This window comes from Heterodontus francisci, chromosome 20 (genome assembly GCF_036365525.1).
Source record: "Heterodontus francisci isolate sHetFra1 chromosome 20, sHetFra1.hap1, whole genome shotgun sequence".
NCBI classification, from domain to species: Eukaryota; Metazoa; Chordata; class Chondrichthyes; order Heterodontiformes; family Heterodontidae; genus Heterodontus; species Heterodontus francisci.
In genome coordinates this window covers 51,341,268-51,368,319 of record NC_090390.1, presented here as the reverse complement: position 1 = coordinate 51,368,319, position 27,052 = coordinate 51,341,268, and the positions used below count along the sequence as shown (strand labels likewise).

At 42.1% G+C, this 27,052-nt stretch overlaps 1 protein-coding gene across 2 annotated transcripts in view; it reads left to right on the top strand.

Moving 5' to 3' along the window:
• dock1 (dedicator of cytokinesis 1) overlaps positions 1 to 27,052 on the top strand; it is a 744,225-nt gene that overhangs the window by 260,884 nt on the left and 456,289 nt on the right. For both annotated transcript variants that reach the window (XM_068052738.1, XM_068052739.1), the window contains exons 23-26: positions 4,957 to 5,065; positions 7,187 to 7,257; positions 11,156 to 11,262; positions 25,866 to 25,993. In XM_068052738.1, coding sequence (XP_067908839.1) covers positions 4,957 to 5,065; positions 7,187 to 7,257; positions 11,156 to 11,262; positions 25,866 to 25,993 — 415 coding nt within the window. The remainder of the gene's footprint in view (positions 1 to 4,956; positions 5,066 to 7,186; positions 7,258 to 11,155; positions 11,263 to 25,865; positions 25,994 to 27,052) is intronic.

The window sequence follows — 27,052 nt, the reverse complement described above, 5'->3', positions numbered from 1 at the left end:
ACTGACATTTGAAAGACTCCCACCTGTCAGATGTTGATGTACCCTCAAACAGCCACCCCCAATCTAAATTCTTCAGTTCCTGCCTAATATTGTTATAATTAGCCTTCCCCCAATTTAGCACCATCACCCGAGGACTACTCTTATCCTTATCCACAAGTATCTTAATACTTATGGAATTATGGTCACTGTTCCCGAAATGCTCCCCTACTGAAACTTCGACCACCTGGCCGGGCGCATTCCCCAATACCAGGTCCAGTACGGCCCCATCCCTAGTTGGACTATCTACATATTTTTTTCAAGAAGCCCTCCTGGATGCTCCTTACAAATTCTGCCCCATCTAAGCCCCTAGCACTAAATGAGTCCCAGTCAATACAGGGGAAGTTAAAATCACCCACCACTGCAACCCTGTTACTTTTACATCTTTCCAAAATATGTCTACATATTTGCTCCTCTACCTCCCACTGGCTGTTGGGAGGCCTGTAGAAAACCCCCAACATCGTGACTGCACCCTTCCTATTCCTGAGCTCCACCCATATTGCCTCGCTGCACGACCCCTCCGAGGTGTCCTCCCGCAGTACAGCTGTGATATTCTCCTTAACAAGTAATGCAACTCCCCCACCCCTTTTACATCCCCCTCTATCCTGCCTGAAGCTTCTAAATCCTGGAACATTTAGCTGCCAATCATGTCCTTCCCTCAATCAAGTCTCTGTAATAGCAAGTACTAATCCAAGCTCTAAGTTCATCTGCCTTACCTGTTATACATCTCGCATTGAAACAAATGCACTTCAGACCACCAGTCCCGCTGTGCTCCGCAACATCTCCCTGCCTGCTCTTCCTCTTAGTCTTACCGGCCTTATTTACTAGTTCCCCCTCATTTATTTCACTTGCTTTCCTACTGCTCTGGTTCTCACCCCCCCGCCACACTAGTTTAAACCCTCCCGAGTGACACTAGCAAACCTCGCAGCTAGGATATTTGTGCCCCTCCAGTTTAGATGCAACCCATCCTTCTTGTACAGGTCCCATCTGTCCCTGAAGAGATCCCAATGGTCCAGATATCTGAAATCCTCCCTTCTACACCAGCTGTTCAGCCACGTGTTTAGCTGCACTATCTTCCTATTTATAGCCTCACTGGCACGTGGCACAGGGAGTAATTCCGAGATTACAACTTTGAGGTCCTGTCTTTTAACTTCCTACCTAACTCCCTAAACTCCCCCTGCAGGACCTCGTCACTCTTCCTGCCTATGTCATTGGTACCGATGTGTACCACAACGTCTGGCTGTTCACCCTCCCCCTTCAGAATGCCCCCTGTCCGTTCAGAGACATCTTTGACCCTTGCACCAGGGAGGCAACATACCATCCTGGAGTCTCTTTCAGGTCCACAGAAGCGCCTATCTGTGCTCCTGACTATAGAGTCCCCTATAACTATTGCTCTTCTGTGCTTTGTCCCTTCCTGCTGAACAACAGTGCAAGCATGGTGCCACTGCTCTGGCTGCTGCTGTTTTCCCGATAGGCCATCACCCCCAACAGTATCCAAAACGGTATTTAAACAGCGTTCAAATCACACGCAGCTTCTACAGTGCGGACTGCGACACCGACCACTCCCTGGTGTGCAGCAAGATTAGACTCAAACCAAAGAAACTGCATCACTCCAAGCAGAAGGGCCGCCCACGAATCAACACTAGCAGAATTTCTTATCCACAGCTGTTAGATAAGTTTCTAAATTCACTTGAAAGAGCCCTTAAAAACACTCCTTCTGGGGATGCAGAGACGAAGTGGGCCCACATCAGAGACACCATCTATGACTCAGCTATGACCACCAACGGCAAACGTGTGAAGCAGAATGCAGACTGGTTTCAATCTCACTTTGAAGAGCTGGAACCTGTCATCGCCGCTAAGCGCATTGCACTTTTGAACTTCAAGAAAGCCCCCAGAGAGTTAACATCCATAGCACTTAAAGCAGCCAGAAACGCTGAACAAAGATCAGCCAGGTGCTGCGCAAATGACTACTGGCAACACCTATGCAGTCATATTCAGCTGGCCTCCGATACCAGAAACAATGTATGATGGCATTAAGAGAGCCTTTGGGCCAACCATCAAGAAGATTGCCCCCCTCAAATCTAAATCAGATGACACAATCACTGACCAATGCAAGCAAATGGACCGCTGGGTGGAGCACTACCTAGAACTGTACTCCAGGGAAAATGTTGTCACTGAGACCGCCCTCAATGCAGCCCAGTCTCTGCCAGTTATGGATGAGCTGGATGAACAGCCAACAAAATCAGAACTCAGTGATGCCATTGATTCTCTCGCCAGCGGAAAAGCACCTGTGAAGGACGGCATTACCCCTGAAATAATCAAGAGTTCCAAGCCTGCTATACTTTCAGCACTCTACGAACTGCTTTGCCTGTGCTGGGACGAGGGAGCAGTACCACAGGACATGCGCGATGCCAATATCATCACCCTCTATAAGAACATGGGTGACCGCGGTGACTGCAACAACTACCGTGGAATCTCCCTGCTCAGCATTGTGGGGAAAGTCTTCGCTTGAGTCGCTTTAAACAGGCTCCAGAAGCTGGCTGAGCGTGTCTACCCTGAGGCACAGTGTGGCTTTCGAGCAGAGAGATCGACCATTGACATGCTGTTCTCCCTTCGTCAGCTACAGGAGAAATGCCGCGAACAACAGATGCCCCTCTACGTTGCTTTCATTGATCTCACCAAAGCCTTTGACCTCGTCAGCAGACGTGGCCTCTTCAGACTACTAGAAAATGGGATATATCACACTAGTTATACAGCAAAGACATATGACCATGACAAGTAATGAATACCAGTCCATGTCGGACAAGATAGCTGGCATGCGCGAGCAGCTCTTTCCTTTTCTTTCACATCTTCTCGGTGTCCCAAGTCTTCTCAACTTGTTAAACTACTCAGGAGTGTTGGACTGGAGTCTTCCTTGAGGGTGCTTCTCTACTGCCGAACTGCACTGTTGTCTCCCAAAGTCTCTCACCTTGTACCTTTTTAAGGGATGTACACCTGGATGGATTATTGGCAAGGCCTTATGGAAATTTACTTTATTTTGAAATACTCAATAAAATGTTGAGTTCTTTGTCTAAACCGGGTTTGTCCAACATATGACCTGTGGACCAGGATCCGGCCCACCTAACATTTCCATCCAGCCCACGGGTGTAAACTGTGCCGAGGGCCGTTCCTCATCCTCATTGTGACTGGAGATGAGAAATTTCCCTTTGTCAGTCTGGCTTTTAAACTATTGTGCTGTCAGTTTCACAGGTGACAGCTGCTGACATCAGGAGCAGCTGTTTCCCAAACAGACTCCGGGTTTTCTGGAGGGTTCTGACTTTTTTTTAAAAAGCCATCCGGAAAACCCAGAGTATGTTTGGAAATGGCTGTTGGCAGCTCTCACCTGTGAAACTGACAGTGATCTTTTTAAAAAGAACTCACTTTTAAAAGAATCTTAAAAGGGCGTTCCACTGTCTGCAACTGTGTGAGAGAGAGGGGGAAAGACAGCGAAGTGGGGGGGGAGGGAGGGAGAGAGTCAAAGTGTCATTTACTTCTTGCACAGAAGGAGGCCATTCTATCTATCGAGTCAATGCTGGCTCTCCACGGAGCTGTGCAGTCAGTTCCACTTCCTGGCTCAATCCCCAGAGCCCTGCAAGTCTATTTCTCTCAGGTGGCCATCCAACTTTCTCTTGAAGTCATTGATCGTCTCCACTTCCATCACCCTTGTGGGCAGCGAGTTCCAGGTCATTACCACCTGCTGCGTAAAAAAGTGCTTCTTCATATTCGCCCCTGCATCTTTTGCACAAAACTTTCAATCTGTGTTCCCTCGTCCTACAGGGGTGGGGGGAGGGAACACACATAAGCACAGCACGGGCAGAGGGGGAAGAGAACTCAAGGTCTCTTCTGAAAGGTGGATATCTATCCAGAATACTCTGCATCGCTACATCAAATGTGCATGCAGAGATTGACTACATATTAAAGCAAAAACAATGCTAGGTATGTCACTAAATCAGTTTTCAATATAGTGACGAGAAATTAAGTCGATAAATTAGTCTTCTCATTTAAAGCTTCTTCACAAAAATGCACATTTGTTGTTGTTTTTGTTGGTAAGATAAATTTTTAATGCCTTTATCTTTCAAAATTTGCTCACCGACCCTCTGGGCCGAGCAAAAATCGCAATGCAGCTCTCCGCTCAAAAAGGTTGGACAACCCTGGTCTAAACCATGGGGTGAAAACCCACCTTTGATATCCAACTGTCATTAACTTATTGAGCCTTCGCATGTACCTTCTGCTCTTGATCAATCAGTCCCTTCCATCATGCTTTCCTTATTTCAAGCTGTTTGCCTGATTAGTTGCATCCTCCCCAGAAACATTCCACCTCTGGCTCTCAAACTAACTCAGAAGTTTCATTACTCTTATCTGTCTTATTACCATTTATTTATGCCCTAAGTTGTTCAGTAGGCCTGTTAACAAGTTGTTTATCAATGGCCATTCAGTCCAGCTGCCCTTGCTTATCAGACTGTTGAACCATGGTAATTCACTAAAGGAACTCCTATTCCTACATAGCAATTAACTTTTACATTCCAGCAGTCATCCTATTTAAGCAAGGTTAAATGCAAAGCCTACCACAGCTTGTCGTATGGTTATCTATTTCTGCATTTATCCAGCTATGGCCCCTTGTTTGGGCTATCAATGCCTAAGAATAATCATTCCACTAATTTTATATCTCGGGAAATGAAATCCTAAGCAGTTTTCAGTAAAATGAAACTTACAGCACTAACCTATTCCTTTACCTATTTCAAGCTGATTTTATATCTATATAATTAAATATATATATAATAAATATATATATATATATGTATGTGTGTGTGTGTGTATATATATTCCATTTCTAATTTCTAACATGAGCTGTTGATCAGATTTATTTCTGTTTTCTTTAAGATTATATGAAGATAAAGGAGAAACTGACTTTATGGATTCTTTGAGGCATCTCTTCAGGTCAATCAATGACATGATGAGCAGCACTTCAGATCAGACAGTAATAGTTAAGGTAAGTCATGCTTACAAATTTAAGATAATGAAGGCGTCTTCATCTTTTACTTAAGCTAGCTTTGTATTTTGGTGTGTGTTACTTAAGATTGTTTCTGGAAACTCATGCAGAGTAAACAGCTGTGAAATATTTTAACTTGTGTAAATTACTTATTAATTTCATATATAAATCAAATATAAATATGTTTATGCTTATATTTGTATTTTATATATGCACATACATTTATATATGTTTGCACATGCATTTATTTATATACATATATATGCATATATTTTGAAGAAGTGATTTTGTGCAATCAAATGCCAAATCGACCGACAAGTCTTTTTTCCTTCAGTGCTATTTCTGTTATGAAAAAGTAGTGAAAGGGCATTGGAAGAATTGTTTGAGACATCAGCACAAATCCTCTTGGTTTACATGTGAAATCAGTCAAATTAATCAATTTCAGAAAGCAAAGTAGAACGACGGCCCAGATTTTGCAATCAGAAGTAAAGTGATGCTGCTTGCCACTGACCTTGGGGGAGAAAAGCTGCCTGCAAAGATCTAGCAGGCTAAGCACCAATCACAGTGAAGAATTCTCACAGGCAGCAAACCAGGAAGTAACAAACACTGATTATCCTTCACTTAATCATTTTACAGAGAGCTAAATAAATATTGGGCCATACAGATGGGGTTAAGGTAGAAGGTAAAATATCATAAACTTTAAAAAACAGTTTGTTGTTTAAAAATTCTGTTTTTTTCATAATGGAGAAATTTTGCATTCCATAATTAAATTACTTTTTCTGATTCAGAGAGGTTGTTCAGTAATTATGGCTTAGTATGCAGTTAAAAAAAAGTTACACCTCATTCAACAAGATGTAACTTTTTCAAGAGTTTTTACAGCGAGACTAATAGTGCAAAAAGTGGAAGTTCACGTCAGATCAAGTGATTGTAAGATTTCCACTTTTTGGTACTTCAGTGCATTGTGTGAAGGAGCAGGGAATCACTGACAGCGACTTTTGGATTTCCGCATTTAATTGTGCATGTGTGGATGCCAGAAGTTGCTGTCATTTTCACAGTTGCAGTGGCGGCGAATGTGACAGTTTCACCACTGTAAAATCCGAGCCAAAGTCTATTACTTCATTGTTTCTAAACTCTCCCAGACAATTTGTCTCTTAAGAGCAGGGATCCTAACTAAGCATAGCTTTAAATGAGAGGAAGCTTAAGGAGCACGAACATTTGTGCCCTAAAGTATTCCCCACACCCGCCTCTCCACTTTTGTCTTCCACAGCAGCTCTGTAACAGTTCTGCTCTCTTGTTAACAGAGGTGAGATTCTGCTGTCATCTATTGAACTTTAGTGATGTTCAGTGTTTCAGATGTTTAGGTCTATATTGCATCAATACTGTACTCTCAGTGGGCAATCATTTCTCTAAGATGATACATGTTTAGTGCTGATGAATTTTTTTTTGAGATAGATCAGTGTTTTATTCAGAATTTTGGCAGATTTTTCTTTAAAGTAGGTTAAATGTTTAAATTGCTTTTTCAAAAAATGTCTTTTCCAAAATTCCCAAGCAGCCCACTCAGTTCATACCATCGTTTGATGACGACACAAGCTAAGGTTTTGTTTCACTTCTCAGATGTTCCATGAAGTATAAAGTCACTCCAATAAAAAAAAACAGAAAAAGAACAGCAAATTAGTTAGCATCTGAAAGAGGTGCCATTGTTTTATTTCAGCCTTTTTTCCCTCACCTACTAAAGGGGCTTTTTTATTGAGTAAGAGTGGCATCAGCATTTATCAGGAGTTCATGTGGCAATTTATCTGTCTCCTCACTAAAGAAGAATGAGCAGTAATGGAGGAGGGATACAAGTTGCTAAATTGGTGAATAAATTTATGTAAAGTACTGCACAGATTTGTTACTTAGCCAGGGACAGTTCCCTGCCATTGTTAAATTTGTTATCCATTTTTCTAACGAGAAAATTCACATTAACATAGCATTCACACCTTGCATAAAAATATTAGAATTGAGACAGCATAGCTAATATGTGAGTTACATGTATATTGTGTATCAAAATATTCAATTTTTTAATGCAGTGTATTTGAAGGGTATCAATTTCAGAGCTGAAATTGTCTATGGTGTTTATAGGGGGCAGCTTTGAAATACCTACCGACAATTGTCAATGATGTGAAGCTGGTGTTTGATCCCAAGGAACTTAGGTAAGGAGTGGGTTGTCCCAGTGCGTTTTTAATTACCTAAGTATTTTTTATTTATTGAATGCAATATAAAATGTGACTGTTTTGGATTGTCTGTTATGTTTTAGAGTTTACCCATTCAGGGTTCAGTAGTGAACCAGCTTGCTTGTCATTCATTAACCTTGTTGTGGAATACTATGGACATCGTGGATCCAGATATTGAATTACTCAATTCACTATAGTCCTCAAAACAAGATTGGCCTCCTTTCTATACTTATTAGAGTGGGATATCTAAGTTGCAACCCTCAAATAAAGGGAGTATGTTCTAGTTTCCTCTTTGTCTTCATTGTCTATCAGAAGTGATTTTCTTATGGCCCAGAAAGCTTTTTAGAGCTGCTGCCTCACCTGATTTTCCATTCCGAAGTCAATTGCGCCATTGACCAGTCTTCCTGCACATAGAAAACAGAGAGCTTAGATTTGGACTGTAGGTAGATACATTTAAGATTTTGCTGGTATCACAAAATTGGGGACTGTGTCTTTTTTGGCTTTGCACTGAGATTCTTAATGATATACACCAAGATAAATTGTTCTTTCTGTGGTTGGACTGAGTGACTGGGCATGAAAATCGGATCTGTAGTGCTGCTGGAGATAGCACTATGGAAATTGATTGCCCTTTTGGGGCTATGTGCTGCACTGACAGTCACTTCTGGTGTGGCTCGTGCGATGGAGCACCTTAAGAAGGGCATCCCTTGCATGAGCCGGAAGCTTCTGAACTCTTCCTATCATGATGTCACACAACTCTACTGGCTGATAAGATGCCCAAATGCCAAACTTGGACCACACCTGTCCATTGGATGAATTCGCTTGTCTCTCACCAAAGATCAAGTGTTCAGCTACAAGAGGGGCCCAGCAATAGTGTTATTTCAAGGCCCAGATACTCAACTTGCAGGTAAGGTAATTTTGAATAACCAAGTCTCTGGAAGTACTCTGGTGTTGTGTTGCAACAAGTCTGGGCCTCTGGACCTGCACTGTGACAGGGAGATGGAGCAAAGGCTGCTGCATGCGATAGCCTCTGCCAACTTGGAACTGGACTCCTTACTCCTTGACAGCAACAGGAGGCTGTCTGACAGCCCAACCAATGCACCCAGCATCTCAAGTGTGCAAGCACTTTCGTGTTCTACTGTATGCTAGCCCATTGAGGTCGCCATCTGAGTCCCCTGTAACAAAACTCGTACGCGACCTCGCCGTCTGGTGAGCTGGCACACAGACCATCCTTTATGCTAGCCTGGCTGCAGCCCACTTGTGCCCAATGACTCATCATTTTCTGATCCCAACTCTACTTGCCTTTAAAGGAGGTGCGGTGCCAGTATCTGAGCTGGTGGCTACGAGTATCAGATCGTGATGGGGCCTCTTCATCAGTGCTGTGCTGTTGCTTTCTCTCCTCCTTGTGGGGCTGTTGTGTCTGGTTCTTGGGTGCCTGAAAGCAGAAAATCAGAAGGGGAAGATTGGCATGAGGAAAGGTGGGGAGCAGGGTGGAAAGCAAGAGGTTCGTGGTAACTTTATCTGCAGCTTGCTCATCATGCCAGATAGCAAGATGGGAGTTGAGAAAGGGCATAAGGCAGGAACGTACCCACATCTTGAATGTTCTCAGTGACGTCAGATGCCATGGGCTCTGCTGCGGCCGCCCATGATGCAGAGAACCATCTCCTCCATAGGGCTCAGGAGATGCAGGTGTCTTTGTCCCCCACCAGCCCTGCTCTGCTCCCTTCTATTGTGTGCCACCTTGTCCTGCAAGATAAAGGGAAGAATGTCAGTGATTGTGTTGCACTGTTTGGATGATGTGCCTGACCTAGCTGAATAGCTGGAGGTATGTGGAGGCTGTGAATGTGTGGCTGGCAGCATTTCGTAGGTGTGTGAGGATGAGATGAAGTATCTTAATGTTATGTGTGTGTCTGGAGTGCCAGGGACTGGTGCTGGGTGAGTGATGGGGGTGTGGTGCATTGAACAGTGTGAGAGGCTGGTGGAACACATGAACACAAGAAATAGGAGCAGAAATAGACCATATGGTCCATTGAGCCATTCCGTACAATCATGGCTGATCTTGGGCTTCAATTCCACTTTCCTGCCCACTCCACATATTCCTTGATTCCCTGCGAGACCAAAAATCTTTCTATCCCAGCCTTAGATGTATTCAATGATGGAGCATGCACAACCCTTTGGGGCAGAGAATTCCAAAGATTCACAACCCTTTGAGTGTAGTAATTTCTCCTCATCTCAGTCCTGAATGATTGACCCCTTATCCTGAGGGTAGGAGATGCCATGCAAAAGTACATTCACTGATCTTGACCATCCTGTGAGGTCATTAAGACTTGTAGTTCTCCTGCCAGTTCCTCGGGTCCATGCACCAGGAATTGACCTCCCTGGCCACCTGTTCCCAATCCCTTCTGAGGATTGTCCTTGAGGGCTTCCTGGCCCCCCTCTCCTTCTGTTCACCTCCACCTCTACCACTAAGGCCTCCAGCACCCCATCCGTGACCCTGGAATCCTCTCTCTGCCCTGGTGGCCCATTTTTCTTGTTTAGAATTGCAGCAGTTGTATTCAGCAGCAGTTTTCTTAATACAGTGCAGCTTTCCTTTAAGAGGGGCATACTGTCTTTGAGAGTAGACGGTTCGCCGCACCACATTCTATTGGCACATGTTGTTTGGCTCTTTGCTAAGTGCAGAGGCAGCCTGCAGATGCTTGGCTGTACTCTAAAATCAGGTAAATGACCACCAAATTTGCATCCTACCTGTCTCCACTGGAACTGGCACGGGCAGGTCGTAAATCGCAACCCCCACACTTGAATAATGGCCCGGACCAATTTATAGCTCATTGTTCGTTAATGGTGTGTCTTTTTATTGCTGTACATTCTACTAATCCTCAAAAATCTTACGATCTACCTATTGTTGTGGGTTTGGCAGTTTCTGAACCCATTTAGTTTTGTTAGGTGGCCAATCCTTCCTAACTTAAGTAGCTCTGTGTGTCTTTTTAACCTGTATAAACTGGATCTGAAGGAACAAGTAACATTGCTTGTTATTGTAGTACCTGTCGTTGAACAGAATTTGTATATCGTCCTGCTTGGAATCTATCTTTTACAATGAGGCGATGTGTATGCTGCTACTTGTTGGCTGAAATAGCAATTTCTAATCTATTGTATACAGAAGAAAATGATCATCAAGCTTGGAAGCTTTGTGAAGAACTGCAATGCATTTTAAATACTTCCTGGTTGGCATGTTTGAAAGTTGGACTGTAACATTGTGTTTATATGTGTCTGTGTGTATATATGCATAAACTTCAAATGGCCATATTAAGTAGCTTGAAGAATCCTTTATTTATACATGCTGGAAAACAATTTAGCTAACTAAGTTTTAAATATTGATTTACAATAACATATAATTTCTTCACCCAGAGAGTGGTGAGCCTGTGAAATTCGCTACCACTGAAAGCAGTTGAGGCCAAAACATTGTATGTTTTCAAGAAGGAGTTAGATATAGCTCTTGGGTCTAAAGGGATCAAAGGGTATGGAGCGAAAGCGGGAACAGGTTACTGAGTTGGATGATCAGCCATGATCATAATGAATGGCGGAGCAGGCTCGAAGGGCCGAATGGCCTACTCCTGCTCCTATTTTCTATGTTTCGATAATCCATTCAGTAATATCTCACCAAACCACAAAACTAAACATTGTATTTCTGTTTGCAGAATCTCATGGGGGATTAATTAAGTTGTGTTGAACTTTGTTTATGGTTTACAAAATTGTTCTGTGCTCCTTGTGGTGAACCTCATTAAGAGATAACTTTGAATATAAAGTGTTTTTTTACAGTATATTTAAGGTCCTAATTAGATCATAATTTACTCATGGCTAGTCTGATTGCCCTTCTGCACAGCAACCTGTTTACAGACTTTATCCACAATGTTCCACCGGGCAGACTCGTGCGTCAGAAACTCTACTGTTTGATAGAAATAGTGCACAGTGACCTCTTCACACAGCATGGTGAGTAAGATTTTCTAGTAATTAAAGTGACATTTTTTATAGTAATAGGGCTTCTGCCAGGCTTTGATCTATGTTTCTGCTATGAAAAAAGTGAGAGTTTGAGCCAATTAAATTAACTCCACAAGAGCAGCAATATGCTTCATTACAGCTTCTACTTCACTATTCTGTAGGAGGAAGCTCAAGGAAAATGCTTTTGTGCCAGTAAACTCCTGAGAGTCCCAGAAGCTTTACTTTTTTAAAAAAAAATTTCAAGAAACCCCAGAGTTGAAGAATAAATTAACCATATATCACTGCTATTCCATTATTTCATCTGTCTTTTAATGGGTTTCAAATTGGCATGAAAAATTGATTTTAATATAAATTATCACAGTTTTGGAGTTCATGCTAAATTCAGAACAAAGATATGAAGTTATTGCTTGAGTGTATGAAAATATTTAATTTTCCATGCTGCCTAAACTGTACTGTACTTTTGTGGTAAAATTTTAAAAATGTATGCATCACTTAGCAAATGCTATAGACGTTTTAACAATTTTGCCTAGCTTTTCTGACTCACTTCAGTGGAACTATTTTAAAATATATGTTTGGAGAATGTGCCTTTAATTTTGTACATTTGATATGAATGCGGAAATAGAACCCGACACAGTTAAATTTACATGTCTGCTGTCCTGATGTAACAAAATTTGTGCTATGATGTATGTAAGTAAAAACTTGTGGCATTAAATTAGGCTTACTCTTACCAAGTCCCAATTTTGCAGCTGCCATAGTCCGCAGATTCCTGGTCAGCCTTGTTGCATGCAAAATTCTCTTGAACTACTGCATAGGAACAAAATTCCACTCTGCATGAAGATTTGGACAATTTGAAGTTGCCTTTTCTTTTCCATTTGGCACATTATGCCTTTTAAAGCCAAATGAAAATTTTCCGTCATAGATATACTTAGATTACTTTCTTAGTTATTCATACACCAATTGTTAACATATATAACTTTTTTGACACATGTTCTTCTATAAAGATTAGCAAAACATTGAGAATGCATAATGCCATGTTATTAATCATTCAAATTTGTATCAGTGCAAAAGGGAGTGAACAGATAGCGAATCAGTGTTACTTGGTATCTTGTGCATCATCGTTACGAAAAGGTAGCTGATCCTCAGCAATGTTATCGGGAGAGATTTCTTTGAAAGGCAAAAAAACTGTTAGACTATTGATTTATCAAGGTCATTGTAAGATCAAAGCTAATTCATTGCATGCAGCAGGCTAAATCATGAAGGTTGAAGTCCAGAGCATCTGTGCTTAGAATGATTAATTCTTCATTTGTTCAAGTTCCACATTGGTGTAAGATATAGCCATCATCTCAAGGAACAATATTACTTCAGTCACAGTCCTTTTAGGCACTTAAACATTGTGTCTTGCATTCTTATCCAAGCCAAGGTCTTCACTCCTCTCCCTCTCTCCCCTCGCCAACCCCCCAGTCAGCTGCCCTGACTTCCTGTTCCTTGGTTAATTGGCTTTAAGATCCTTGTTCAGCTGTCAAGTCCTTACATGGTCTGGCTCAACTTAATTCCATGATCTCGTCTAGCTATTCATCCTAGCTCAAGATCATCTGCTTCAACTCTGGCATACTCTTTGTTTCTTCACCACTGGGGGCTTCTTCAGCCATGGCACCCCTATCCTTGAAACTCTTTTTTTTAACTCTTGTACCTCTGCCTTGTTACTTCTGTGCATGTCTTCAGAAGTAGCCTTCCCAGGTGCACTTTTTCCCCTTTCTTCCTCCTGCTTTGTGTCCACTCATTTTTAGCCACTCTGAAACATTGTTGCATATGAGGAATGCAAGTTGTTGGGTGGACACAACATTGTGCCTCACTGCAAAACAATTTTTTTGGGAAAATGTGTATTATTCTCTGTCCTTTTAGCAACAGTAGACCTCCCTGTTAGTTCCCACAGTGGAAACTGTTTGAACTGCCATTTGCTATTATTAAACAATTCAAATGATCTTTTTTGAACTTTTCTATCGGTGAGAAGCAGGTCTTTTTTTCATAGTTTATAAAGTTCGTTAAGTTTTTATGTCCAAATTTGCAAAAGTTATTTTATCAGTTTTTTCCCCCCAGGAGTGACATTTTGTTTAGTGGTATGCTGTGACTGCCTCTGCTTGGTATGTCTCCACTCAATAGTCACTGTGACACAAGACTAATGGAACTCCTCGCTTTCAATTGACTAACTAGCACAGCATCTGTCTTCTATCACTGCAATTTTAAATTGTGAAGCCTGCTTTATATTGAGCACAGAGGTTTAACAATATTACTGCACGTGTTGACCCTGGTTACAAAAATTTTGAATCTTGTCTTTTGGTACAGAGAGATCTCCGTTTCAGAATTACTCATTCACTCCCAAATCAAATGGGGTATCAGGCATGAATGAGTAATGGTCTCTAGATCCCCCACACAACCTCTTCCACATTGATTACAGACTAAATCTTTTTGTATGACCACTGATTTAATTTCAGATGTGAAGTGTGTGGAGCATTTAAGTTGTTGATTGGTGTGCAGGTGATTTAGTTTCTGAAATTAGATCAAAGCTAAATGTCAGCCTATGTTTAATGCAACACTGGGCCACAGCTGGCCTAGACAGTGAAGCCAAACCAATCTCCTCTTCTTGAATTTAAAAAAAAGCCTTTATTAAGGATTCAGCTCTGAGGACTCATGATGTTATGTTCTTAACCATTGACTAGCTTTCATAACATAGCCAGCTTTGCTGCCTCTCTCTCACAGACCATGGTGCTGACAGTGGGGCATCCTCTTGGGACCTTTACCACAATGCTAGTATATCTATAGCTAAAAACCAAGGTAACTTTGCTCTCGGGTACTTGGGCCCATGGCCTTGAAAGAAAAGAAAGACAGACTTGCATTTACATAGTGCTTTTCATGACCTCAGGATGTCCTAAAGCACTTCCTAGCCAATGCAGTGTTTTTTAAAGTGTAGTCGCTATTGTAATAGTCATAGAGTTATACAGCACAGAAACAGGCCCTTCGGCCCATCATCTCTGTGCTAGCCATCAAGCACCTAACTATTCTAATCCCATTTTCCAGCACTTGGTCTGTAGCCTTGTATGCTATGGCGTTTCAAGTGCTCATCTAAATACTTCCTAAATGCTGTGTGGGATCCTGCCTCTACCACCCCTTCAGGCTGTGCGTTCCAGATTGCAACCACCCTCTGAGTGAAATTTTTTTCTTCAAATCCCCTCGAAACCTCCTGCCCCTTAGCTGAAATCTATGCCCCCTGGTTATTGACCCCTCCGCTAAGGGAAAAAGTTTCTTACTATCTAACCAATCAGTGCCCCTCACAATTTTGTATACCTCAATCATGTCCCCCCTCGGCTTTCTCTGCTCTAAGGAAAGCAACCCTAGCCTTTTCAGTCTCTCTTCATAGCTGAAATGCTCCAGTGCAATCACATCCTTCCTATAGTGTGATGCCCAGAACTGTGCATAGTACTCCAGCTGTGGCCTAACTAGCGTTTTATACAGCTCTATCATAACCTCCCTGTTCTTATATTCTATGTCTCAGCTAATAAAGGCAAGTATCCCATGTGCCTTCCTAACCACCTTATCTACCTGTGTTGCTGCCTTCAGTGAGCTATGGGCAAGTACACCAAGGTCCCTCTGTACTTCCTAGGGTCCTACCATCCATTGTATATTCCCTTGGCTTGTTAGACCTCCCAAAATGCATCACCTCACACTTCTCAGGATTAAATTCCATTTGCTACTGCTCCGTCCATCTTACCAGCCCATCTATATCGTCCTGTAATCTAAGGTTTTCCTCCTCACTAATTATGACATCACCAATTTACATGTTATCTGCGAACTTACTGATCATGCCTCCTATATTCGCGTCAAAATCATTAATGTACACTACAATGAGCAAGGGCCAGCACCGATCTCTGTCGTACACCATAGGTCATAGGCTTCCACTCGCAAAAACAACCCTTGACCATCACCCTCTGCCTCCTGCCAGTAAGCCAATTTTGATTCCAATTTGCCAAATTGCGCAGGATCCCATGGGCTCTTACCTTCTTAACCAAGCTCTCATGCAGGACCTTATCAAAAGCCTTACTGAAGTCCATGAAGACTACACCAACTGCTTTAGCCCCATCTACACACCTCGTCATCATCTCGAAAAATTCAATCAAGTTAGACAGACATGATCTCCCCCTGACAAAGCCATGCTGACTATCCCTGATTAATCCCTGCCTCTCCAAGTGGAGATTAATCCTGTTCCTCAGAATTTTTTCCAATAGTTTCCCTAATTAGACTCACTTTACCTGGTTTATCCCAGCTACCCTGCTTGAATAATGGTGTCATATTTGCTGTCCTCCAATCCTTTGGTACCTCTCCTGTGGCCAGAGAGGATTTGAAAATTTGTGTCAGAGCCCCTGCTATCTCCTCCCTTGCCTCACATAACAGCCTGGGATACATCTCATCTGGGCCTGGGGATTTCTCCACTTATAATACTTCCTCCCTGTCAATGCTAATATGTTCAAGTATATCACAATCCCCCTCTGTGATCTCTACACCTACATCGTCCTTCTCCAAAGTGAACAGAGATGAAAAGTAATCATTTAAAACCTCGCCTATGTCCTCTGGCTCCACACACAGATTGCCACTTTGATCCCTAATGGGCCCTACTCTTTCCCTCATTATCCTCTTGCACTTAATATACTTATAAAACGCCTTAGGATTTTCATTTATCTTGCCCGCCAATGTTTTTTCATGTCCCCTCTTCGCTCTCCTAATTACTTTTTTAAGTACCCCCCTGCACTTTCTATATTCTTCTAGTGCCTCCGCTGTTTTCAGCGCTCTGAATCTGCCATAAACCTCCTTTCTTTTCCTGATCCAATCCTCTATATCCTTTGACATCCAGGGTTCCCTGGACTTGTTGGTCCTACCCTTCACCTTAATGGTACATGTTGGCTCTGAACTCTCACTATTTTCTCTTTGACTCCCACTGGTCTGATGTAGACTTTCTTACAAGTAGCTGTTCCCAGTATACTTTGGCCAGATCCTATTTTATCATACTGAAATCGGCCTTCCCCCAATGCAGTACCTTTATTTTTGGTCCATCTTTGTCCTTTTCCATAACTACCTTAAATCTTAGAGCTATGGTCACTATCCCCGAAATGCTACCCAACTGACACTTCTACCACTTGTCCTGCTTCATTCCCTAGGATTAGGTCCAGTACTGCCCCTTCCCTTATAGGACTTTCTACATAATGGCTCGAAAGGTTCTCCTGTATGCATTTTAAGAATTCTACCCCCTTTAAGCCTTTTTCACTAAGATTATCCCAGTTGATATTGGGGAAGTTGAAATACCCTACTATTATTACCCTATTATTTTTATACCTCTCTGAGGTTTGCTTACATATCTGCTCCTTTATCTCTCCTTAACTGTTTGGAGGCCTGTAGTACACTCCCAGCCAAGTGATTGCCCCCTTTTTGTTTTTAAGTTCTACCCATATGGCCTCATTTGAGGAACCTTCTAAGATATCATCCCTCCTTACTGCAGTAATTGACTCCTTGATCAACAGTGCAGTGCCACCTCTTTTTTTCCTCCCTCCCCATCATGCCTGTAGATTCTATACCCTGGAATATTGAGCTCCAGTCCTGCCCCTCCCTCAACCATGTCTCTGTGATAGCAATGATATCATAATCCCATGTGCTAATCATCGCACATGTAGGAAATTTGGCAGTCAATTTGCAAATAGCAAGCTTCCACAAACAGCAATCTGATAATGACCAGATAATCGGTTTTGTTGATATTGATTGAGGGATAAATATTGGCCAGGACACAGGAGATAACGTCCCTAAATGTACTCTCCCACAAAATAGTGCTGTGGGATCTTTAACATCCACCTGAGAGGGCAGATGGGGCCTTTAGTTTAACACCTCATCCAAAAATCAACACCTCCGACGGTGGAGCACTCTCTCGGCACTGCACTTGAGTGTCAGCCTAGATTTTGTGCTTAAATTTCTGGAATGGAACTTAAGCCCTCAAACTTCTAACTCAGAGGCGAGAGTGCTACCAACTGAAACATGGCTGAATGAAAACTGGAGTAAGGTGATTACTTAGTAGCAGAGAAAATTGGACTTTTTGAACCTTTCAGAGGAGGCGAACATGGGGAATGGCTTCCATATCAGAAATATTTTTAGACTTCTACAGGATAGGCTGCTGATCTTAGTTGATATGTGCAGTGCCATCAGTTGATGGTATAGCCATTTGAACTTCTTGCTACAAATAGGAATGTCTTAATTAATTAAAAGATACTTGTAGTTATTTATTTGCTAGAATCTAATTCTAGTGAAAAGCCAGTTATATCCCCCTGAGTTTTCAAGACCTTTTGTTCACATTGCAGCTCAGTGACATGTTATATTCTGGATATAGATAAAAGAAAAGGCATGCCCTTTTTTCTGAAGAGAACAGCAGCCCCTCCAGAAGCGTAGCAACAGCTGGATATATGTGGCAAATTGTTTAATTCACAGGCAACACTCCAGATGTATATCACCTCTCTTGTGCCATGCAGTGAAACTTATGCACAATCCAGATTCTACCCGGAATGATTTGGCTGCTGCCTATATTCCAACATATAGAATATTTGCTAATGTGGAACACATTGGCAGATGGCAAGCTAGTATAGCATTGGCTATAGTTGCATTAAAACAGGATTGCTAAGGGTACGGTTCAGTATCGTTTCTTGTAGCTGAGATTTGCAGGCTTTCTGTTGGCAAAGTTTGTAGCTGCCTTTTTTGGAGTCACTTGCTTGGGGAGTAGGGTAAAGCAATTCGAGAAATTAAAAATTATAGGCAGACCCGATGATCCTTTTCAGTTAGATCCTTAAGAGTTTAATCAGGGGCATTGTTCAAGCTGGCCTTTGTTAGTTGTAAAGCAGTTGCTTTTTGGCCCAGGTTTGATTAAATATTACCATTTGACAGTCAGTAGGGCAAAAGGAAAAACAAGTCTGCTAGTGGAATAAATGTGGGAATAATACCAATGATGCAGAGAAAAGATGCATATCTAATTAGGTTGTCTGAAGGATGCAATCTGGTCTTAACTCCATATCCCTCGATATCACAAACCATGGTGGCAATTAATATTCATTTTTTCATATATTCCAGTTATTTTGAATTCTATACAGAAACTCTCAAGGTATTTCTAATACATAATAAATGAATCTAGCCAAGAAGGGACAGTCGACCTAAAAATTACCTACAATCTGAAATGGAATTAGTTACTATTTGGTTTACGCTCTTCCAGCAGAAACTACATTTAAATCCAAATACTATTTTTCACTGGTCTTGGGTAGTTTAATTATTCACCGCAGTCTGTATAGACAGCTAATCCAAATCCTTCATAATTTCCTATATTGTATCCTTTTGCTCAGTTTTCTTGTGTAATGTGCAAACTGTAGAGTAGATAACTATTCACACTGTTGTATCAATGTTTGATACCAGACTTGTAACTTCTGATATAATTCAAATAATAGTTAACAGATAAGAGTTTAAAGCAGGATTAGAGTATCATCACCACACGCTTAACAAAGCTAACTCTCCAGTGGCTTAAAGTGGGGAGTAACAAATGGCTTATAAATGGACTATTGGAGCTAACCAAACAAATAAACTTTGACTTTGATTTTTATCGCAATTCTGAAGACATTTTTTCTTTCTTCCTTTGATTTATAATTTTTGCTAATAATAGAACTTTTACAACTTGAGTATCCAGTGTCAATCAGATACTAACTAAAGAATTTTCAATTTTCCTGTGTCAGTACATCCTAATCCCAATCTTAAAAGATGATTTGACCTGTACCATTTTGTTTCTTTTCTATTTCCCACACAATCCATATTTCCTGATCAAGAATGTCAATTGCTCTTGAATTTCAGGCAGATTTGTGTTTCTGGCGAATATGGCTTTGGGTTGAGAGGGCCCAACAACATTTCTTTACGACTTTCAAAACAAGGAGATTGTAGATTTTCTTTCAATCGCTCCTCACTGGATTTGAACTCAGATTCAGAGGCGAAAGGACTACACTACCTGATCCTATCAGAAAAGCAAAATACTTGAATGTCAGAAATCTGAAACCGAAAAAGTTGGAAATATATAGCAGGTCAGGCAATATTGTGAAGAGTAAAACAGAGTTTATGGCCAGAATTTTACCAGGTCTTTGACGATGGGCTGGGCAGTGAGAAAGCTGGCAAAATGGCGCGTAAAGGCATCGGGGAGTGGGGGGGGGGGTGCCTGACATTTTCCTGCTGCCGTGCCATTTTGCCAGCGGTGGAAAAGACGGTAAATTGTCTGCCTGCTGGGAGCTCAATTGAGCCCGTAAATGGCCAAATAAAGCCCACATGCCACCTCAGTAGGCATGTAAAATCTGGCGGCCTCCCAGCAGATTCCAGGGTGGGGTGGGGGGAGCCTCCTTTATACACCATGGCCCACAAAGGGGTGCCCCGGCAGCAATGGCCGCCCCCATGGCAACGGCGCCGCCTACCCTCAGCAACCGCCAGCCCCACTTATCCCTTTACGTTGGCGCCGCTGTCTTCATAGCTGCAGCCTCATTGGCCAGCCTAAGCAGTGGCGCTGCTAAGCTTCTGGCCCTCTGATTCGGCCAGGAGTTCTTTAGGGTAGACCGCTGGTCCAAGTGGTGGCCAATCTTCCCTTATCCCACCGCCGGCCTAAGCGGGGTCGCCTCCTGCTTTTGACCCTGACAGCAGGTCTTCAGCTGTCCCTGTAAAACTCTGGCCTGTGTTTCAGGTTGATGACCTTTTTTCAGGACGGGAAGAAGTTAAGAGATGTAACAGTTTTTAAGCAAGTGCAGAACAAAAGAGAAGATCTGAGGTAGGGTGAAGGGCTTTAAGTGACAAAAGGGATGATGGTGAAAGGCAAATGGGGATAGAAATGGGGCAAGTAAAGGAACAAAAATTAGGTTTAGAGGAAATATATAAGGCAACAACAGAATCATTTGCTGTTTGAAAGAATTGGAAGACATTTAGATCTGCCGAACTGAATAAATTATGGTTTCCAAAGCTATAAACTGTTTAATTGCCGTCTTATCTTTTATTTAAAAAAATTCTGTGCCAGCTAAATCTTGCAGAGAAATCAAGAAACCGTATCTTGTCTTTTAAGATGGAAAGATTCATAATTCTTAATCTCATTTTGCCACCAAATAAATGCCGTACACCATTACAAATTTCTAGTAGTTCATTCTTCAGAGGCTGCTACAGTTGCTTAAACATATTTTGATGAACGGCGTTGACATAGGCACATGAAATATCAAAGGCATATCCTGCCCATTCAACCCTGCAAAGTCTTCCTTGCGAACATCTGGGGACTTGTGCTGAAATTGGGAGAATTGTTCCACAGACTAGTCAAGCAACAGCCTGACATAGTCATACTCACAGGACCATACCTTTCAGCTATTGTCCCAGATTCCTCCATTACCATCCCTGGGTATGTCCTGTCCCACCAGCAGAGGTGGCGGCACTGTGGTATACAGACAGGAGGTAGTGGCCTTGGGAGTTCTCAACATTGACTTTGGACCTGATGAAGTGTCTTGACATCAGGTTAAACAGGGATAACAAAACCTCCTGCTGATTGCCACCTACCGTCCTCCCTTGGCTCCAGACCTCATTACGGCCTTGGTCTAAACATGGACCAAAGAGCACAATTGCAGAGGTGACGTGAGAGTGACATCAAGGCAGCGTTTGACCGAGTATGGCATCAAGGCGTCCCTACAAAACTGCAGTCAATGGGAATTGGGGGCAAACTCTCCATCTGTTGGAGTCATACCTAGCACAAAGCGCAAAGGTTGTGGTTGTTGGAGGGTCAATCATCTGAACCCCAGGGCATCGCTGCAGAAGGTCCTCAGGATAGTGTCCTATGCCCAACCATCTTCAGCTGCTTCATCAATGACCTTCCCTCCATCATATGGTCAGAATTGGGGATGTTCACTGATGATTGCACAGTGTTCAGTATCATTCATACGAACATACGAATTAGGAGCAGGAGTAGGCCACTCGGCCCCTCGAGCTGTTCCGCCATTCAGTAAGATCACGGTTGATCTAATTGTAAGCGCAACTCCATATTCCCACCTACCCCAATAACCTTTCACCCCCTTGCTTATCAAGAATCTGTTTACCTCTGCCTTTTCAGGAGGAGAATTCCAAAGACTCACGACCCTCTGAGAAAAAAAAAGTTTCTCATCTGTCTTAAATGGGCGACCCCTTATTTTTAAATAGTGACATCTAGTTATAGATTCTCCCACAAGTGGAAACATCCTTTCCACATCCACCCTGTCAAGAGCCCTCAGGATCTTGTATGTTTCAAGAAGTCGCCTCGTATTTTGATTTGATTTTGATTTAGAGATACAGCACTGAAACAGGCCCTTCGGCCCACCGAGTCTGTGCCGACCATCAACCACCTATTTATACTAATCCTACACTAATTCCATATTCCTACCACATCCCCACCTGTCCCTATATATTTTCCTACCACCTACCTATACTAGGGGCAATTTATAATGGTCAATTAACCTATCAACCTGCAAGTCTTTGGCATGTGGGAGGAAACCAGAGCACCCGGAGGAAACCCACACAGACACAGGGAGAACTTGCAAACTCCACACAGGCAATACCCAGAATTGAACCCGGGTCGCTGGAGCTGTGAGGCTGCGGTGCTAACTACTGCGCTACTGTGTATTCTTCTAAACTCCAGCAGATACAAGCCTAGCCATTCCATCCATTCCTCATAAGACCCATTCCAGCTATTAGTCTAGTAAACCTTCTCTGAACTGCTTCCAACACATTTACATCCTTCTGTAAATAAGGAGTCCAATACTGCACACAGCACTCCAGATGTTGTCTCACCAATGCCCTGTATAACTGAAGCAGAACCTCCCTACTTCACAATAAACAATTAACATTCTATTCACTTTCCTAATTACTTACTGAACGTGCATACTAACCTTTTACGATGCACTCACTAGGACACCCAGATCCCTCTGCATCTCAGAGCTCTGCAATCTCTCACCATTTAGATAATATGCTTCTTTTTTATTCTTCCTCCCAAAATGGACAATTTCACATTTTCCCACATTATCCTCTATTTGCCAGATCTTTGCCCACTCACGTAGGCTATTTATATCCCTTTGTAGACTCCTTAGGACCTCTTCACAACTTACTTTCCTACCTATCTTTGTGTCATCAGCAAATCTAGCAACCATACCTTCGGTCCCTTCATTCAAGTCATTTATATAAATTGTAAAAAGTTGAGGCCCCAGCACTGATCCCTGTGGCACACCACTCGTTACATCTTGCCAACCAGAAAATGACCCATTTATGCCTACTCTCTGTTTCTTGTTAGCAGGCCAATCTTCTATCTATGTCAATATGTCACCCCCTTACACCATATGCTTTTATTTTACGCAATAACCTTTGATGTGGCACCTTATCAAGTGCCTTCTGGAAATCTAAGTACAGTACATCCAGCGCTTCCCCTTTATCCACAGCACATGTTACTTCTTCAAAGAACTCCAATAAAAATTGGTTAAACATAATTTCTCTTTCCTCACAAAACCATGTTGACCCTGCCTGATTACCTTGAATTTTTCTCAGTACCCTGCTATTAATGTCCTTAACAATAACTTCCAACATTTTCCCTGTGACAGATGTTAGCTAACTGGCCTGTAGTTTCCTGCTCTCTGTCTCCTTCCATTTTTGAATAAAGGAGTTACATTCGCCACTTTTCAACCTGATAGAATCCTCTCTGAATCGAGGGAATTTTGGAAAATTTAAATCAACGAACCAACAATCTCACTAGCCACCTCTTTTAGGACCCTAGGATGAAGTCCTTCGGGACCTGGGAACTAGTCAGCTCCCAGCTCCAATAATTTGCTCAGTACTACTTCCCTGGTGATTGTAATTTTCTTGTGTTCCTCCCTTTTTCCTGATTCACAGTTATTTCTGGGATGTTACTTGTATCCTCAGTAGTGAAGACTGATGCAAAATTCCTGTTCAGTTCATCTGCCATCTCCTTATTTTCCCTTATTAATTCCCAAGACTCACTTTCTATATGACCAACGCTCACTTTGTTAACTCTTCTGTATTAAATATCTATAGAAACTCTTATCTGTTTTTTTATATATTTAGCTAGCTTTATCTTGTACTCTAATTTTTCCCTCCTTATTAATCTTTTAGTCATTCTTTGCTGTTTTTTATATTCTGTCCAAACTTCTGACCTGCCACCCATCTTTGCGCAATTATATGCTTTTTCTCTAAGTTTGATACTATCTTTAACTGTTTTAGTTAACCATGGATGGTGGGTATTCCACTTGGAATTTTTCTTTCCCGTTAGAATGTATCTATTCTGTGTATTCTGAAATATCCCCTTAAATGTCTGTCACTGCATCTCTATTGACCTATGCCTTAACCTAATTTGCCAGCTCACTTTAGCTCGCTCTGCTTTCATGCCCTCATAATTAAGTTTAAAATACTAGTCTTGGACTCGTTCTTCTCTCCCTCAAACTGAATGTAAAATTCACTCATATAATTGCTGCTATCTAGGGGTACCTTCACTATGAGGTCATCAATTAATCCCGTCTTGTTGCACAATACCAGGTCTAGTATAGCCTGCTACAAAAACAAGAAATGCTGGATTCACTCAGCAGGTCTGGCAGCATCTGTGGAAAGAGAAGCAGAGTTAACGTTTCGGGTCAGTGACCCTTCTTCGGAACTGACAAATATTAGAAAAGTCACAGATTATAAACAAGTGAGGTGGGGGTTGGGCAAGAGATAACAAAGGAGAAGGTGCAGATTGGACCAGGCCAATCTGCACCTTCTCCTTTGTTATCTCTTGCCCAACCCCCACCTCACTTGTTTATAATCTGTGACTTTTCTAATATTTGTCAGTTCCGAAGAAGGGTCACTGACCCGAAACGTTAACTCTGCTTCTCTTTCCACAGATGCTGCCAGACCTGCTGAGTGAATCCAGCATTTCTTGTTTTTGTTTCAGATTTCCAGCATCCGCAGTATTTTGCTTTTATTCTAGTATAGCCTGCTCTCTGGTTGGCTCCAGAAGGTGCTATTCTAAGAAACTATCTCAAAAACTTTCTATGAACTCCTCATACTCATCCTCAAAGGCTACCTTTACCCATCTGATTTTTCCAGTCTATATGTAGATTAAAAATCCCCCATGATTATCGCCATACCTTTCGGACAAGCTCCCATTATTTCTTCCTTTATACTCTGTCCTACCGTGTGGTTACTGTTAGGGGGCCTGTACACCACTCCTCTGAGTGGCTTTCTCATTTCTCATTTCTCATCTCTACGCAAACTGTTTCTACATCCTGGTTTCCTGAACTTGGGTCATTCCTCTCTAATCTGCTAATACCATCATTAATTATAATAACCATTCGCAACTCATCAGACACGGAAGCAGTCTGTGCCTGCATGCAACAAGACCTGGACAACATTCAGGCTTGGGCTGATGAGGGACAAGCAACATTTGTGCCACACAAGGGCCAGCCAATGACCATTTCCAACATGAGAGAATCCAACCAACTCCCCATGACATTCAATGGCATTAACATTGCTAATTCCCCACCATCAACATCCTGGGGGTTACCATTAACCAGAAACCTAACTGGACCAGCCATGTAAATACTGGTGGCTACAAGAGCAAATCAAAGGCTGGATAATTCTACAGTGAGTTACTCACCACCTGACTTCCCAAAGCCTGTCCACCGCTTACAAGGCTCAAGTCAGGTGTGTGGTGCAATACTCTTCACTTTTGTCTGGATGATTGCAGCTAAACACTCAAGAAACTCAACACCGTTCAGGACCATGCAGCCTGCTGGTTTGGCACCCCATCCACCACCTTAAACATTCACTTCATCCGCCACCGGCGCACAGTGGCAACAGTCTGTACTGTTTACAAGATGCACTGCAGCAACTTGCTAAAGCCGCTTTGACAGCACCTTCCAGACACATAACCTTTAACACCTAAAAGCACAAGGGCAGCAGGTGCATAGGAACACCACCACCTGCAAGTTTCCCTTCAAATCACACAAGATCCTGATTTGGAACTATATCGCCCTTCCTCACTATCGCTGCGTCAAAATCCTGGAACTCTGTCCCTAACAGCACTGTGGATGTCTCCGCACCACATGCACTGCAGCAGTTCAAGTAGATGGCTCATTGGCACCTTCTCAAAGGATACATTTAGGGATGGGCACTAAATGCTGGCCTTGCCAGTGATGCTCACATCCCATGAATGAATGAGACAAACAAATGAAGACAACATGACACTGTCAAAAGTACTTTTTCTGTTTGTGACTACTTCTTCACTTAAGTATTACAATCCTAGATTACATAAATTCCAAATTTGCAAGGTGTTAGTGTATGAAAATCAAGTAATTTGCAAGGATGATTTCTTTATTGATGAAAATACATTGGCAGTATGGCTATTTTTCAGGTTTAAGAAACAAAATAGTGAAAAATTAAGAGCTATGTATTACCTAACAAGAGTTTTTAATGTTATTTTGAATGGTGCCAATCACTGTGCCTAGACTGCAGAGACATCCTTCTTCCAATGATGACTGAACAGCTGAAGTATCATTTGGAGAAACAAGAGGAGCTGGAAGCATGCTGCCATCTGCTTAGCAACATCCTTGAAGTACTCTACAGAAAGGATGGGGTTAGTAGGTTCATCTTGTTTGTCAATTATAACTTTCCAGTTGATCTTTCTATATAGATTGACAGCTTATCATATGTTCAAGTACAGTATCTAAATTGGATTTTAATGTGTTTTTATTTGAAATATAAATGTATTCCTGTGTATTGTACACGTTGTCTGACTGCTTTACTGTTGAGAGAACCTGCCTGTTTTCTTTGTTCTCATTGCTTCATGATTCCCTCCATTATCTTTGGCTAGATTCTTTATTTGGCAATCCTATTATGCCAGCCTTTTTTCCCAATTTCATTCCTCCAAAAAGGAATTCTATAGAATCTAATTGTATCAAACAAAAACCCAATGATGTTTCAGCAAAAACAAGTAGACACCAAGGCAGCATTCGACTGAGTATGAAGCCAAGGAGCCTTTGCAAAACTGGTCAGTGGCCCTCATTATTATCCTGAGTGATTAACTTCTTAAACATGATGCTTGCTATATCTACTTGGACTTCTCACTCAATCACTCAGTAGTGTAGAAAAAAATCTCTAAAAACTGCTGGGCAAGTCAAAACCTGAAATAATCTAATCGTCAAATTTGTCACCTTTGTATGGGGAGCAAATGCCTCCCAATTTATGCTCTCCATTCTGCCATTTAGTTGCGAAATATTGCACTCCCATTTGGGCTCGCCCATTAAACACTAAGCAAATAAATATTCAACTTCATTCTACTATACAGCTTGTGTCAAGCATGCTGCGCCCCTACTCTCTTCTCCTGGTTACCGCTCCTCTGCAACATAGCTGTTCCATATCTTTGTCATTCGCTAATTTTGCTACTGCATTTGAATAATCTCCACGACAAATTCAGTTTGCCAGTTTACTCTGATTTGTTCAGTCTGCCAACCCAATGTGGTCAACCATTCCTGATTGCTTTGACTTTTCCATACCAACCCTATGGCACAAGGAGAGGACAGCAGATGCTCCTATAAATCGTCATATCACCTCAGCCTACAGACCATAACCCAGGTTTCATCTGACCATGTTGTAGTTGGGTGCTTCTCAACTGCTTTCGAACAGGGACAGTGCA